Below are 17,965 nucleotides of genomic sequence, written 5' to 3'. Positions count from 1 at the left end.
CTATTTCGTACACAAGATCCAGAACCAGAACTGGCCAGGTAGGCCCATTGTTTCCACCTGTTCTTGCCCCACCAAACGTATCACCTCTCACCTCAACTCCATCTTGTTCCACCTTATCGAGACCTTTTCCACCATCTGCATTTCCTCGCACGTTATTTGCCATCTTAACAGCTTCCAATCCTTGTCTCCCATTGCGTGATTTTCACCATGGACAACCAGTCCCTTTAAATCACAATACCCATCAGGAAGGTCCAAGCGCTCCCCGTTTCTTTCTAACCAGCATTCATGCCTACCGTGCACAACTTTGCTTTTGATTTCTCACGATGGCACAAATCAAAGGGGTAGCTATGGGCACTTGCACAGGCCTGAGCTATGCCTGCCTTTTTGTTGGCTATGAGGAGCTGTCTTCATTCCAAACCAACTCCGGTGCCACTCTCCATCTCTTTCTTCGCTACGTTAATGACTACGTTGCATCAACGACGACATCTACGAACAGGTGCTGTGTTAAATTTTATCAACTCCGCTAGTAACTTTCGCTCTGCCCTCAAATTTACTTGAATCATTTCCAACACCTCCACCATTTGTTGTGCAAATGAGGGATAAGTTGATCTTCGTTAATATCAACATAATAACAAATGGGATTAAAGTTTTAATTTGCTGTTACAAAAATCAGCCTCTATCATTCCAATTACTTGAGCCCATTTATCAAGTCCAGTCACGCTGATCAAATCTATTGGGGGAGACATAATGAATTTGAAAAGGTTTCCTTCATGTAAACAGACAAAACACAGTGTTCCAGCCTCGCATGAGAATAATGTCGGCACTTACTTGTGTAGCTGGATGTTCTTATTATGGTGCTGGTCAGATTCTCAGGAATAGTGGTAAAAACAGTTGTTGTAAGAACAGTTATGGTGTACATGGTTCCAGAGGCAAGGTTAGATATAGTAGAGTTATTGTCTCCTTGAGAAAAATGGTTACTGTTTGGTGGTGTAGCCGTTTGGTAACTAACAATAAATGCGTATGCAGAATTTCCTCCATTCGGCCATCAAGTCTACTCCACCTTTCAATCATGGCTGATCTATCTCTCCCTCTCAACCCCATTCTCCTGCCTTCTCCCCATAACCCCAGACATGGTAGTAATCAAGAATTTATCTATCTCTGCCTTAAAATCATCCACCAACAGCCTTCTGTGGCAAAGAATTCCAGATTCACCACCCTCTGACTAAAGACATTCTTCGTCATCTTCTTCCGAAAGGAACATCCTTTAATTCGGAGTCTATGACCTTGTGATAAGAAAGATTAAAATAATTCCACCCACATCTACTGTGAAAAGGGACATTGTCATGAGCCGAAAGTACACATTTTAGAATATGCAGGAAATGAAGGAATAGTAGACCATTCAGCCCCTCGGGCCTGCAACCTCATTCATTAAGATCGTGTTACCATTTCCCACTCCTTCCCCATGATCCATTGTTGATAAATGTGAGGTTATCCACTTTGGCGGCAAAAACAAGGAGGCAGATTATTATCTCAATGGTGTCAGGTTAGGTAAGGGGGAAGTGCAGCGAGATCTGGGTGTCCTTGTACACCAGTCACTAAAAGTTGGCGTGCGGGTACAGCAGGCAGTGAAGAAAGCTAATGGAATGTTGGTCTTTATAACAAGAGGATTTCAGTATAGGAGTAAAAAGGTTCTTCTGCAGTTGTATTGAGCCCTGGTAAGAACACATCTGGAATATTGTGTACAGTTTTGGTCTCCTAATTTGAGGAAGGACATCCTTGTAATTGAGGCAGTTCAGCGTAGGTTCACGAGATTGATCTCTGGGATGGTGGGACTGTCATATGACCAAAGATTGAAAAGACCAGGCTTGTATTCACTCGAGTTTAGAAAGATGAGAGGGGATCTTATAGAGACATATAAAATTATAAAAGGACTGGACAAGATAGATGCAGAAAAAATGTTCCCTATGTTGGGGGAGTCCAGAACCAGGGGCCACCGTCTTAGAATAAAGGGGAGGCCATTTAAAACTGAGGTGGGAAGGAACTTTTTCACCCAGAGAGTTGTGAATTTGTGGAATTCTCTGCCACAGAGGGCAGTGGAGGACAAATCACTGGATGAATTTAAGAGAGAGTTAGACAATAGACAATAGGTGCAGGAGTAGGCCATTCAGCCCTTCGAGCCAGCACCGCCATTCAATGCGATCATGGCTGATCACTCTCAATCAGTACCCCGTTCCTGCCCTCTCCCCATACCCCCTCACTCCGCTATCCTTAAGAGCTCTATCCAGCTCTCTCTTGAAAGCATCCAACGAACTGGCCTCCACTGCCTTCTGAGGCAGAGAATTCCACACCTTCACCACTCTCTGACTGAAAAAGTTCTTCCTCATCTCCGTTCTAAATGGCCTACCCCTTATTCTTAAACTGTGGCCCCTTGTTCTGGACTCCCCCAACATTGGGAACATGTTTCCTGCCTCTAATGTGTCCAATCCCCTAATTATCTTATATATTTCAATAAGATCCCCCCTCATCCTTCTAAATTCCAGTGTATACAAGCCCAATCGCTCCAGCCTTTCAACATACGACAGTCCCGCCATTCCGGGAATTAACCTAGTGAACCTACGCTGCACGCCCTCCATAGCAAGAATATCCTTCCTCAAATTTGGAGACCAAAACTGCACACAGTACTCCAGGTGCGGTCTCACCAGGGCCCGGTACAACTGTAGAAGGACCTCTTTGCTCCTATACTCAAATCCTCTTGTTATGAAGGCCAACATTCCATTGGCTTTCTTCACTGCCTGCTGTACCTGCATGCTTCCTTTCATTGACTGATGCACTAGGACACCCAGATCTCGTTGAACTCCCCCTCCTCCTAACTTGAGTTCTGGGAGCCAATGGAATCAAGGAATATGGGTAGAAGGTGGGCACGGGTTACTGATTGTGGATGATCAGCCATGATCACAATGAATGGCGGTGCTGGCTCGAAGGGCCGAATGGCCTCCTCCTGCACCTATTTTCTGTTTCAATGTTTCTATGATAAACCTATTAATCACTCATCTCATTTTTTTAGAAAGTTCCATGGTTCAGCACCTGGTATACCTGGGTTTTCCATGCCTGTGCTCCATTTTAATCTTTCTGACCATGAAATAAAGGGACATTAACCTTTCTGAGGCCCTATTCTGACTCTCTAACTCACTGGGTCACCATTTCTACACTCTCTTTAAACTCATTGAGACCCCATTTTTACGGTCTTTTTAAATTCATCAGGCCCCAATCCCACATTCACTTTGCACTACTAGATGGCTCCTATTTCCATTGCTTAATTTAGACTCACGGTTGTCCCCTTTTAAATTCATGTGGCTCTGTTTGCTGTGCTCTCTTTAAACATGCCTGCTTTCGCTGGAACATGTATTATGCTACCATGCTGCATTTAAAAATTGGATTAAAATTATGGGTGTCAGAGGTTATGGGGAGAAGGCAGAAGAATGGGGTTAGGAGGGGGAAATAGATCAGCCATGATTGAATGGCGGAGTAGACATGATGGGCCGAATGACCTAATTCTACTCCTATCACTTGATCTTAAGACCTTAAACATGTTGGGTGAAGTATTATGGGAAAAATATCCATTAGTCCAAGTAATATGTCAGTCTCGTATCACCACTGATCTGAAAGTACCAGATTATAATAATTTTAATGTGATTTAAATATCTGTCAATCTCTCCCTTGAATATATCTAGAGTTCTCTGTGGTAGAGAATTCCACCACAGTCCCTTGAAGATAAATTTATCTTTACCTCATTTTTAAAAGGATGACACCTAATTCTGAAACTTTGCTCCTGACTTCCAGGCATCTTCACTACATACAGGGAGTGTGTTTCAATAACATCACCTGTGTTTCCCCATATCCTCCAATAACACCGTGAGTTGAATAACTGAACAACCTGCACAACTGCAATAACCTTGCAAATGTCTGATCACCAAAGGAAAGGCTCGGCTGGAAAGACGCTGCTGGTTACCACAACCTTGATAGTTTAGGTTGTGGGGTGTGGATTGGATATCTTTAGATACAAAGTTGATTTGTGTAATAGACAATAGACAATAGGTGCAGGAGGAGGCCATTCGGCCCTTTGAGCCAGCAAATAACCAAAAACACGGAAGGTAACTCCAATGGAACGCAACATTTAGAATAGGTATGTTTAATGAGGATGCAGATGATGGTCATGGAAAGGGACATGAATCAACTGAAAGTTGGAAAAGCACAAAAATTTAAAGAGAAGCTAGGCAGAATGACAGGATCAAGATTTTAGGGCCACCCTCCAGGCAGCTCTTGATGGAAGCATGCAATCATGCACAGACCCAGCAGCTAAAGTGGTTTCTGGATGGACATGGCAACTTCTGCTTTCTGGTATATAATCTAGGGGTTGAATTTTTCTTAATGTTTTCTTAATGGACCAAAAGGGATATCAGAGTTGAATATCTCAGAGAAATCATGGGAAAATAAATCATGGATTCCAAAGGACACAGTTTCAATCCTGGTTCTATTTTGTCACTGGTTGTGATTTAATTTAATCAAGTGAGATTTTGATAAGCAGCTGTTCATAAAGTAAACTTGAAAGTCTCACTTGATTAAATGAAATCACAACTCGTGACAAAATAGAATTAGCATTTGCACTTTGGACAGGCAATCTAGTGTCTACACTTTTTCTTAAAACAAGCCAACACATTTTAGATCATAAGATAAGTGATAGGAGCAGAATTAGGCCATTCATGGCTGATCTATCCTTCCCTCTTAAGCCCATTCTCCTGCCTTCTTCCATAACCCCTGACTAATCAAGAATCTATCTATCTCTGCCTTAAATATATCCACTGATGGCCTCCACAGCCTTCTGTGGCAAAATATTCCACAGATTCATCACCCCTGACTAAAGAAATTCCCCCTCATCTTCCTAAAAGAATGTCCTTTAATTCTGAGGCTATGGCCTCAAGTCCTGGACTCTCCCACTAGTGGAAACATCCTCTCCACATCCACTCTGTCCAAGCCTTTCATTATTCTGTATGTTTCAATGAGGTCTCCCCTCATTCTTCTATACTCCAGCGAATACAGGCCCAGTGCCATCAAACAATAGTTTGCAAATAACTGTAGATCTCTGTTTATGACAGGAGAGATATGTGAAACCTTCAGAAGCTGGAAAGTGGAAGGCCTGCATTGTCATGTGGAAAGTAAACATGGTCAAAAAACTAATCTTGTCAAATTAGGAGATTGAATTTGGAAAAGTGTGATTATACGTGTGCTGAGATTGCCGAGGGTGAGATTTAAGAGGTCAAGACCAAGGGAAACTATTTCTGTACTATATTCCATTTATAATTTAAAAAAATATTCAGATATACTAAAGCAAATTGTAATATATTGTACTTACTGGTGGCTTCAAATACTTCATCTGAGGTTATGTGATGAGGCCCACTAATTGTTGCCACAGTAACATTGTACAACCTTCCAGGCCGTAGGTCACTGAATACTAGTTCGGTTACTGAATGTCCCACAGTGTTTGCTTTGTTATATGCTCCTGGATTTCGACCATCTTTTATTTCAACTGTGAAATTTTCAACGCCTCCTGGTGGAAGGATCCAGGAAACTTTTAATGTATCAGTTGTGTTCTCATTGCTCAGGGTGATGTTTTCAGATGGTATTTTCACAGGTTCTGTGCAAAAATAAAGCAAGATAAGTGCATTGTAATATGAGTTAACAAAATAATATTACCATTATACACAGTGAATCGGATTTGGAAATAGAAAAAGCAATTCTGCAACTACCTTACCCCACCTTTTGTCCTTTTTTTCCCAATCTTCTAATTTTCAGCATTGATTAAACATCTTTAACAAATTAAACATTTTTCAGCTTCAATGAGGTCTTGACTGAAATGTTAATTCCAGCCCATAATGCTGTTAATCTACTGGTCCAGCATTTCCAAAATTACACTTCCTAAAACTACTTTGAGCTGATGAATTTAAGAAATACCTTACAGGATCTCCGTGTTACACTATACATCATTTAAAGTTTATATCGTTAAACCTTGCTTCGAAAGAGGAAAGAAAACAATGGAAGCCAACCCATCTCTTTACATTTAGGAAATTTAGGAGTATATGTAGACTTTCCACAGTAAAGAATGTAGATCGCATCCTTTTTCATATTGAACAAAAATTCTTCAATGTTAGCTACTACAGCTATGTGCATTCTTGAAGTCTTTTACTCTCCCCTGATACTTGGGGTGCATGGCAGTGACATGAGCAACTACTTAAACCATTTTCCATTCTTCCCCATGGGCTGAAAATCACAGGTGATGCCATGCAAGGGATCATCAACTGGAGCTCACACAATTCTGAACCTTAAAGACTATTAAACTGATGAACTCAAATCGTTCACAGTTGCAGTGTTCCTTTTCATAAGCCTGCACCAATGATTTAATTTATATCATGTCCAGGTTGGAAATTATCTCCTTGGATTGTACCTTTGCCTCACATAAATTCAAAAGGCAATTATGGAGATAAGAACTTTTTGTAATTTATTGTGAATGCTATGCATTGTAGAGCAATGATGCTCTTCTGATAAAACATACAATAGACAATAGACAATAGGTGCAGGAGTAGGCCATTCAGCCCTTCGAGCCAGCACTGCCATTCAATGCGATCATGGCTGATCACTCTCAATCAGTACCCCGTTCCTGCCTTCTCCCCATACCCCCTCACTCCGCTATCCTTAAGAGCTCTATCCAGCTCTCTCTTGAAAGCATCCAACGAACTGGCCTCCACTGCCTTCTGAGGCAGAGAATTCCACACCTTCACCACTCTGACTGAAAAAGTTCTTCCTCATCTCCGTTCTAAATGGCCTACCCCTTATTCTTAAACTGTGGCCCTATACTGAGATATATTTTTTCAAAAATGCTTCACTAATACCTCATTCATGTGTACATTATACACATATTGTGTGTAGCTATATCATAGTTAATTTAATTTAGATAGAACAGGTTTGGAGGGATATAGACCAAATGCCAGCAGGTGGGACTAGTGCAGTTGGGATATGTTGGCCAGTGTAGGCAAGTTGGGCTGAAGGGCTTGTTTCCACATTGTATCACTATGACTCTAGAGATAAAGTGTGGAAACAGGCTCTTCGGCCCACAGAGTCCACACTAGCGATCACCTGTACAGTAGTTCTATCCGACACATGGAGGGACAATTTTACAGAAGCCAATTAACCTACAAACCTGCATGTCTTAGGAGTGTGGGAGGAAACGGGAGCACCCAGTGAAAACCCTTGTGGTTACAGGGAGAACGTATAAACTATACAGGCAGCACCCATAGTCAGGATGGAACGCAGGTCTCTTGTGCCGTAAGGTAGCAACTGTCCTGCTGCAGATGGAGTTTAACTGTTACACCATTTTCCTTTTTTAAATTTAGGTTGCTCATGCTGCTATTTATTAACTATCTTGTACACCAAACACTTTTCAATCCTGACTATTCTCACCTGCTATCTGCACGCATTCTACAGCAAAGGCCACTAAAGAAAATTTAGATACAGCAACTTTTTCTTGTCTGTCACTCAAAGACACAGCAAATCAGGAATGGCTGGAGTAAATTCACATCAAACATGTATGAGTCTTTTAAATGTCAGTTGGTACGATTTCAGGACTAGCATGTTCCTGAGAAGATGAAAAAGAATCAAGGCAAAGTTCTACAACCATAGGCAGTTTGGGCAAAAAGGAAAAGTGAATATATGTAAGGTTTAGGAAGTTGAAATCAGATAAGGCACGAGGAATATAAAGGAAGCAGGAAATAATTTAAATAAGGAATTAGGAGAGTTAAAGGGAGCACATGGGATTAAGGAGAATCAAAGGCATTTTATACGATTATTGGGAGCAAGAGGGTTAGCTAGCAAAAGTGTAAGTCCACTCAAGTTGAGAGAAGGGAATTTATGCATGGTGCCAGAGGAAAGGGGTGAGGTTCTAAATGAGTACTTTGCTTCAGTATTCACTAAGGAGAAGGACGTGGATAATGAGTGTGATCAGGGAAGGATATATTTATATTAAAGGGCATAATGATATCAAGGAGGAGGAGGAGGAGGTGATGTTGGATGTCTTTAAAAAATAACCAGGTGCTTATGTCCCCAAAACCTGATAGAATCCATTTACAGGGTATTAAGAGAGGTAAGCTGGGGTGTCAACAAAGACAGGCCACAGGAGAGGTCTCAAAAAATTGAAGAATAGCCAATGGGGTTCCTTTGTTTAAGAATGGCAATAGAGATTATTCAGAAAATTATAAACTAGTGAGCCTAAAATGGGTTGTAGAAAAGCTTTTGGAAAGGAGGCTGAAGGACAGGGTTTACTTGCATTTGGAAATGCTTGGATCATTAAGGACAGCCAGCTTTGTGCTGGGGTGGTCTCACAAATTTGATTAGAATGTTTTTGATAGATGGTTGAGGGTCATCCACAGTATGTGGGTAAATCGGATACAAACGTAGCTTTCTCATGGAAGACAGGTGGGTATTTTTTTGATAGGAGGTCTGTCACCATGTTGTTCTATAAGGATCAGAGCTGGGACCTCTGTTGTTTATAACATAAATAACTTGGATGAAAATGTAGGTAGTCTGATTAGAAAGTTTGCATTCAACATGAAAATTAGTGGAATTGTGGATAGCGAGAAAGGTTGTTACAGGATACAGCATGATTGTAAATTGATTGGCGGAGAAATGGCAGATGGAGTTTAATACAGATAAGTGTGATGTGATAGATTTGGGGAGATAAAATGCAAGAGGAAAGTATACAGCAAATGGCAGGCCCCCTTTGGAGCATCAATATAGAGTGGGATTTTGGGGTGCAAGTTCAAACCTTGAAAGTGGCTACACATGTGGATAGGATGGTGAAGCAGGTGCAAGGCATCTTTGTTTTCTTTGGTCAGGGCATGTAGTATGAAAGTTGGCAAGTCATGTTGCAGCTGTATAAAACTTTGGTTAGGCCACATTTGGAGAGTTGCAATTCTGCTTGCCATTTAGTCGGAAAGATGTGGAAGGTTTGGAGAGAGTACAGAAGTGGTTCACCTAGATATTGCCCGAATTGCAGGATAGATCAGACAAATTTGAATTGTTTTTTATGGAATATCAGAGGCTGAGGAGCGACAAGATAGAAGTATATACACCGATCAGCCAAAACATTATGACCCAATGAGCCAAAACATTATGACCACTGCCTAATATGCTGTTGGTCTTCCATGTGCAGCCCCATATATGCAGCAGGGTGCGATGCACTCTGTATTGTGACACATTCCTCCTGTGACCACCATTAAAATTGTCTGTGACTTGTGCCACAATAGACCTTCTGTCAGTTCGGACCAGATGGAATAACCTTCGTTAACCTCACGCATCGATGAGCCTTGGGCGCCCAACACCCCGTCGCCGGTTTGTGGTTTGTCCCTCCTCGGACCACTGTCAGTAGGTACTCACCACTACTGACCGGGAGCACCCCACAAGCCTTGCTGTTTCAGAGATGCTCTGACCCAGTCGTCTGGCCATAACAAAGTCGCTCAGGTCTTTACTCCTGACCATTTCTTCTGCATCCAACACATCAATTTCAAGAACTGACTGTTCACTTGCTGCCTAATATATGCCACCCCTTGACAGGTGCCATTGTAACAAGATAATCAATGTTATTTACTTCGCCTGCCGGTGGTCATAATGTTTTGGCTGATCGGTGTATTATGCAATGCATATGCAGTCTTTTTTCAAAGGTGGAAAACCTTCTTTCACTAATTTCCCTACCCTGATGCAAGACTCAATCTGTCATAACCTGGGATACCCATGTTACCCTTCTTGAACAAAGGAACATCACTGGCTGGAGAGGCTAGAGAGCAGATTATTTTCTAAACGGGAAGAGAATCCAGAAATCGGAGGTGCAAAGGAACTTGGGAGTGCGGGTGCAGGATTCCCAAAAAGTTAATCTACAAGTCAAATCTGCAGTAAAGAAAGCAAACAAAATGCTCACATGTATTTCTAGAGGGCTTGTATACAAAAAAAAAGGATGTAATGCTGAGGCTCTAAAAGGTGCTGGTCAGGCTACATTTGGAATATTGTGAGCAATTCTGGGCACCATATCTGAGGAAGGACATGCTGGCTCTGGAGAGGGTCCAGAGGAGGTTTACAAGAGTGATCCTAGGAATGAGTAAGTTAACGTATGATGAGCGTTTGACGGCACTGGGCCTGTACTCGCTGGAGTTTAGAAGAAGGAGGGGGGGACCTCATTAAAACATACAGATAGTGAAAGGTTTGGATAGAGTGGATGTGGAGAGGATGTTTCCATGAGTGGGAGAGTCTAGGACTAGAGGTCATAGCCTCAGAATTAAATGACGTTATTTTAGGACGATGAGGAAGAATTTATTTAGTCAGAGGGTGGTGAATCTGTGGAATTCTTTGCCACAGAAGGCTGTGGAGCAGACAAAAGTCAGTGGATATATTTAAGGCAGAGATAGATGGATTCTTGTTATGGGGAGAAGGCAGGAGAATGGGGTTAGGAGGGAGAGATAGATCAGCAATGATTGAATGGCAGAGTAGACTTGATGGCCAAATGGACTAATTCGGCTCCTATCTCTTATGATTTTAAGATACGAAGATCTCCGACAAAGCCATTCCAATTTCATCCCTTGCTTCCTACAGTACTCTGGGATATGTCCCAAGTGGTCCTGGGATTTATCCACCCGAATGGTCTTATTTTAAGACATTCTTAATGTCTTCTCTTTCTCATGAGAGGGTATATGTTTAAAATGAGAAGGGAAAGTGTAGGGCAAGTTTTATTTTTTACACAGAGAAAAATAATTGCCTGGTACTTGCTGGCGGTGGTGGAAGCAGATAAGATGGTAACATTTAAGAAGAATTTAGACAAACACATGAACAGGCAAGAAATAGATGGACCATATGCAGGCAGATGGGATTAGTTAGATGACATCATGAGTGTCTTGGACATGTTGGGATGAAGGGTCTGGTCCTGTGCTGTATTGTTCCATGTTGTTTATAACAGTTTCAACCACTGTTGAAATTACTAACTGAAAGACTGAGAAATTAATACCGGAACCCAACATTGAGTGGTTTAATGTTAAATGAGAACAAACTTCGTATTTTGAAAATTAAATGCCAACTCTATGCAGTTAATTTGATTCTCAAATGCCAGAATATTACTTGTGTAGTTGGCTATTTCGACAGATTCTGCTGGAGTACCATCCGCTGCAAGTGTGGTAACGGAAAAGTTGTAGTTGGTTCCAGATGTCAGACCCCCCACAATCACATTTTCCTCGATTGTGGTTTTATTTCCATTGCCATTTGTGGGTGCTGGGCTTCCCTCTGTCACCACTCTATACTTGTATTCTGCTTTATAGTCCTGTGGTCTTGTCCATTCTAGGCTAATGTTGCTTGTACCAAACATCCGTATCTGCAAGTTCTGAATGGGGTTTGGCTCTGTTGATAAAAACAATGAACAATATATTTTCTGGGTGACATTTAGTACGGACATAGCAAACCCAAAGACCCATTGGATGAACTTCTTTAAAAAAAAAGAACTAAATCAAGTTAGAGTTAATGCAAAAAGATCTCTGGACAAATATTAGAGACCCAATAAGTGCTCTTTGTAATCCAAATGACAGACTGATTTTTTTAAAACTACAAAATAAAAGTGCAGTTTGTTCACAGTGATTGCAACCAGCAGGTCAACATGAGAGACAAGATGTCAGAGGTAAAATCATATTATTGTTATACTTTATGCTTTGGGAAAATGAAGTTTTCTGTGCCCATCATTATGCTTGTGCAACAGCCTTGGATATCCCATTCATCCAAGAAACTGCCAATAGAAACAAAAATTGACAAAAGGAGAAATCAAGAGAACACAAAAGGAATTTTTACTTGTTAAAATCCGACCCAAATTAATTATTTGCCTACCCAAGTTGTTAGAATAATGAAATGAAACTTGAACTGAAAGAACAACTACAAGGGATAAACATCAGTACAGTTCAAGAACCAAGAAAGCTCATTTGCAGGAGCCGGCACAAGTCAATTGTTCATTATTATTCATCAAAATTATTCATCTTATCGAGACCTTTTCCACCATCTGCATTTCCTCGCACGTTATTTGCCATCTTAACAGCTTCCAATCCTTGTCTCCCATTGCGTGATTTTCACCATGGACAACCAGTCCCTTTAAATCACAATACCCATCAGGAAGGTCCAAGCGCTCCCCGTTTCTTTCTAACCAGCATTCATGCCTACCGTGCACAACTTTGCTTTTGATTTCTCACGATGGCACAAATCAAAGGGGTAGCTATGGACACTTGCACAGGCCTGAGCTATGCCTGCCTTTTTGTTGGCTATGAGGAGCTGTCTTCATTCCAAACCAACTCCGGTGCCACTCTCCATCTCTTTCTTCGCTACGTTAATGACTACGTTGCATCAACGACGACATCTACGAACAGGTGCTGTGTTAAATTTTATCAACTCCGCTAGTAACTTTCGCTCTGCCCTCAAATTTACTTGAATCATTTCCAACACCTCCACCATTTGTTGTGCAAATGAGGGATAAGTTGATCTTTGTTAATATCAACATAATAACAAATGGGATTAAAGTTTTAATTTGCTGTTACAAAAATCAGCCTCTATCATTCCAATTACTTGAGCCCATTTATCAAGTCCAGTCACGCTGATCAAATCTATTGGGGGAGACATAATGAATTTGAAAAGGTTTCCTTCATGTAAACAGACAAAACACAGTGTTCCAGCCTCGCATGAGAATAATGTCGGCACTTACTTGTGTAGCTGGATGTTCTTATTATGGTGCTGGTCAGATTCACAGGAATAGTGGTAAAAACAGTTGTTGTAAGAACAGTTATGGTGTACATGGTTCCAGAGGCAAGGTTAGATATAGTAGAGTTATTGTCTCCTTGAGAAAAATGGTTACTGTTTGGTGGTGTAGCCGTTTGGTAACTGACAATAAATGCGTATTCTCCAATATCCATGTTTTCTGGTCTATCCCATTTAAACTGAAGTGATGAATTAGTGATATTGGTCACTTCTATGTTTCTGGGTGGTGAAGGTACTGTGAAAGAAATAAAAAGTGGTAAATTTTGTACTGGAAAATGAAGATAAATCAGACAGAGTTTCATTATTTCATGGGCAGAATTCCCCATTAACTATTGCTCTTACTTCCAACAAGTGAGATTGAAATAATCTGGGAAGGGGGGTTGTAAAGTAAAATGAACGCAATAATAAAGGTGCATCAAAATGGCTTACAGGAGCCAAGGGTCACATTCATAAGTGATAGGAGCAGAATTTCCTCCATTCGGCCATCAAGTCTACTCCACCTTTCAATCATGGCTGATCTATCTCTCCCTCTCAACCCCATTCTCCTGCCTTCTCCCCATAACCCCAGACATGGTAGTAATCAAGAATTTATCTATCTCTGCCTTAAAATCATCCACCAACAGCCTTCTGTGGCAAAGAATTCCAGATTCACCACCCTCTGACTAAAGACATTCTTCGTCATCTTCTTCCGAAAGGAACATCCTTTAATTCGGAGTCTATGACCTTGTGATAAGAAAGATTAAAATAATTCCACCCACATCTACTGTGAAAAGGGACATTGTCATGAGCCGAAAGTACACATTTTAGAATATGCAGGAAATGAAGGAGTAGTAGACCATTCAGCCCCTCGGGCCTGCAACCTCATTCATTAAGATCGTGTTACCATTTCCCACTCCTTCCCCATGATCCATTGTTGATAAATGTGAGGTTATCCACTTTGGCGGCAAAAACAAGGAGGCAGATTATTATCTCAATGGTGTCAGGTTAGGTAAGGGGGAAGTGCAGCGAGATCTGGGTGTCCTTGTACACCAGTCACTAAAAGTTGGCGTGCGGGTACAGCAGGCAGTGAAGAAAGCTAATGGAATGTTGGTCTTTATAACAAGAGGATTTCAGTATAGGAGTAAAAAGGTTCTTCTGCAGTTGTATTGAGCCCTGGTAAGAACACATCTGGAATATTGTGTACAGTTTTGGTCTCCTAATTTGAGGAAGGACATCCTTGTAATTGAGGCAGTTCAGCGTAGGTTCACGAGATTGATCTCTGGGATGGTGGGACTGTCATATGACCAAAGATTGAAAAGACCAGGCTTGTATTCACTCGAGTTTAGAAAGATGAGAGGGGATCTTATAGAGACATATAAAATTATAAAAGGACTGGACAAGATAGATGCAGAAAAAATGTTCCCAATGTTGGGGGAGTCCAGAACCAGGGGCCACCGTCTTAGAATAAAGGGGAGGCCATTTAAAACTGAGGTGGGAAGGAACTTTTTCACCCAGAGAGTTGTGAATTTGTGGAATTCTCTGCCACAGAGGGCAGTGGAGGACAAATCACTGGATGAATTTAAGAGAGAGTTAGACAATTGACAATAGGTGCAGGAGTAGGCCATTCAGCCCTTCGAGCCAGCACCGCCATTCAATGCGATCATGGCTGATCACTCTCAATCAGTACCCCGTTCCTGCCCTCTCCCCATACCCCCTCACTCCGCTATCCTTAAGAGCTCTATCCAGCTCTCTCTTGAAAGCATCCAACGAACTGGCCTCCACTGCCTTCTGAGGCAGAGAATTCCACACCTTCACCACTCTCTGACTGAAAAAGTTCTTCCTCATCTCCGTTCTAAATGGCCTACCCCTTATTCCTAAACTGTGGCCCCTTGTTCTGGACTCCCCCAACATTGGGAACATGTTTCCTGCCTCTAATGTGTCCAATCCCCTAATTATCTTATATGTTTCAATAAGATCCCCCCTCATCCTTCTAAATTCCAGTGTATACAAGCCCAATCGCTCCAGCCTTTCAACATACGACAGTCCCGCCATTCCGGGAATTAACCTAGTGAACCTACGCTGCACGCCCTCCATAGCAAGAATATCCTTCCTCAAATTTGGAGACCAAAACTGCACACAGTACTCCAGGTGCGGTCTCACCAGGGCCCGGTACAACTGCAGAAGGACCTCTTTGCTCCTATACTCAAATCCTCTTGTTATGAAGGCCAACATTCCATTGGCTTTCTTCACTGCCTGCTGTACCTGCATGCTTCCTTTCATTGACTGATGCACTAGGACACCCAGATCTCGTTGAACTCCCCCTCCTCCTAACTTGAGTTCTGGGAGCCAATGGAATCAAGGAATATGGGTAGAAGGTGGGCACGGGTTACTGATTGTGGATGATCAGCCATGATCACAATGAATGGCGGTGCTGGCTCGAAGGGCCGAATGGCCTCCTCCTGCACCTATTTTCTGTTTCAATGTTTCTATGATAAACCTATTAATCACTCATCTCATTTTTTTAGAAAGTTCCATGGTTCAGCACCTGGTATACCTGGGTTTTCCATGCCTGTGCTCCATTTTAATCTTTCTGACCATGAAATAAAGGGACATTAACCTTTCTGAGGCCCTATTCTGACACTCTAACTCACTGGGTCACCATTTCTACACTCTCTTTAAACTCATTGAGACCCCATTTTTACGGTCTTTTTAAATTCATCAGGCCCCAATCCCACATTCACTTTGCACTACTAGATGGCTCCTATTTCCATTGCTTAATTTAGACTCACGGTTGTCCCCTTTTAAATTCATGTGGCTCTGTTTGCTGTGCTCTCTTTAAACATGCCTGCTTTCGCTGGAACATGTATTATGCTACCATGCTGCATTTAAAAATTGGATTAAAATTATGGGTGTCAGAGGTTATGGGGAGAAGGCAGAAGAATGGGGTTAGGAGGGGGAAATAGATCAGCCATGATTGAATGGCGGAGTAGACATGATGGGCCGAATGACCTAATTCTACTCCTATCACATGATCTTAAGACCTTAATCATGGATTCCAAAGGACACAGTTTCAATCCTGGTTCTATTTTGTCACTGGTTGTGATTTAATTTAATCAAGTGAGATTTTGATAAGCAGCTGTTCATAAAGTAAACTTGAAAGTCTCACTTGATTAAATGAAATCACAACTCGTGACAAAATAGAATTAGCATTTGCACTTTGGACAGGCAATCTAGTGTCTACACTTTTTCTTAAAACAAGCCAACACATTTTAGATCATAAGATAAGTGATAGGAGCAGAATTAGGCCATTCATGGCTGATCTATCCTTCCCTCTTAAGCCCATTCTCCTGCCTTCTTCCATAACCCCTGACTAATCAAGAATCTATCTATCTCTGCCTTAAATATATCCACTGATGGCCTCCACAGCCTTCTGTGGCAAAATATTCCACAGATTCATCACCCCTGACTAAAGAAATTCCCCCTCATCTTCCTAAAAGAATGTCCTTTAATTCTGAGGCTATGGCCTCAAGTCCTGGACTCTCCCACTAGTGGAAACATCCTCTCCACATCCACTCTGTCCAAGCCTTTCATTATTCTGTATGTTTCAATGAGGTCTCCCCTCATTCTTCTATACTCCAGCGAATACAGGCCCAGTGCCATCAAACAATAGTTTGCAAATAACTGTAGATCTCTGTTTATGACAGGAGAGATATGTGAAACCTTCAGAAGCTGGAAAGTGGAAGGCCTGCATTGTCATGTGGAAAGTAAACATGGTCAAAAAACTAATCTTGTCAAATTAGGAGATTGAATTTGGAAAAGTGTGATTATACGTGTGCTGAGATTGCCGAGGGTGAGATTTAAGAGGTCAAGACCAAGGGAAACTATTTCTGTACTATATTCCATTTATAATTTAAAAAAATATTCAGATATACTAAAGCAAATTGTAATATATTGTACTTACTGGTGGCTTCAAATACTTCATCTGAGGTTATGTGATGAGGCCCACTAATTGTTGCCACAGTAACATTGTACAACCTTCCAGGCCGTAGGTCACTGAATACTAGTTCGGTTACTGAATGTCCCACAGTGTTTGCTTTGTTATATGCTCCTGGATTTCGACCATCTTTTATTTCAACTGTGAAATTTTCAACGCCTCCTGGTGGAAGGATCCAGGAAACTTTTAATGTATCAGTTGTGTTCTCATTGCTCAGGGTGATGTTTTCAGATGGTATTTTCACAGGTTCTGTGCAAAAATAAAGCAAGATAAGTGCATTGTAATATGAGTTAACAAAATAATATTACCATTATACACAGTGAATCGGATTTGGAAATAGAAAAAGCAATTCTGCAACTACCTTACCCCACCTTTTGTTCTTTTTTTCCCAATCTTCTAATTTTCAGCATTGATTAAACATCTTTAACAAATTAAACATTTTTCAGCTTCAATGAGGTCTTGACTGAAATGTTAATTCCAGCCCATAATGCTGTTAATCTACTGGTCCAGCATTTCCAAAATTACACTTCCTAAAACTACTTTGAGCTGATGAATTTAAGAAATACCTTACAGGATCTCCGTGTTACACTATACATCATTTAAAGTTTATATCGTTAAACCTTGCTTCGAAAGAGGAAAGAAAACAATGGAAGCCAACCCATCTCTTTACATTTAGGAAATTTAGGAGTATATGTAGACTTTCCACAGTAAAGAACGTAGATCGCATCCTTTTTCATATTGAACAAAAATTCTTCAATGTTAGCTACTACAGCTATGTGCATTCTTGAAGTCTTTTACTCTCCCCTGATACTTGGGGTGCATGGCAGTGACATGAGCAACTACTTAAACCATTTTCCATTCTTCCCCATGGGCTGAAAATCACAGGTGATGCCATGCAAGGGATCATCAACTGGAGCTCACACAATTCTGAACCTTAAAGACTATTAAACTGATGAACTCAAATCGTTCACAGTTGCAGTGTTCCTTTTCATAAGCCTGCACCAATGATTTAATTTATATCATGTCCAGGTTGGAAATTATCTCCTTGGATTGTACCTTTGCCTCACATAAATTCAAAAGGCAATTATGGAGATAAGAACTTTTTGTAATTTATTG

General features: G+C 41.2%; 1 protein-coding gene across 1 annotated transcript in view; it reads right to left on the bottom strand.

Moving 5' to 3' along the window:
* The window catches only part of ptprja (protein tyrosine phosphatase receptor type Ja), a 187,452-nt gene that overhangs the window by 44,684 nt on the left and 124,803 nt on the right, over positions 1–17,965 (bottom strand). Inside the window, exons 14-17 of the mRNA XM_078414890.1 lie at positions 16,817–17,098; positions 12,824–13,111; positions 11,209–11,484; positions 5,411–5,692 (exon numbers count right to left, since the gene is read on the bottom strand). Coding sequence (XP_078271016.1) covers positions 5,411–5,692; positions 11,209–11,484; positions 12,824–13,111; positions 16,817–17,098 — 1,128 coding nt within the window. The remainder of the gene's footprint in view (positions 1–5,410; positions 5,693–11,208; positions 11,485–12,823; positions 13,112–16,816; positions 17,099–17,965) is intronic.

Source organism: Rhinoraja longicauda, chromosome 18 (genome assembly GCF_053455715.1).
Source record: "Rhinoraja longicauda isolate Sanriku21f chromosome 18, sRhiLon1.1, whole genome shotgun sequence".
NCBI lineage: Eukaryota > Metazoa > Chordata > Chondrichthyes > Rajiformes > Arhynchobatidae > Rhinoraja > Rhinoraja longicauda.
Note: the sequence above shows the minus strand (reverse complement) of the source record. Positions and strands in the feature narration are given on the sequence as shown.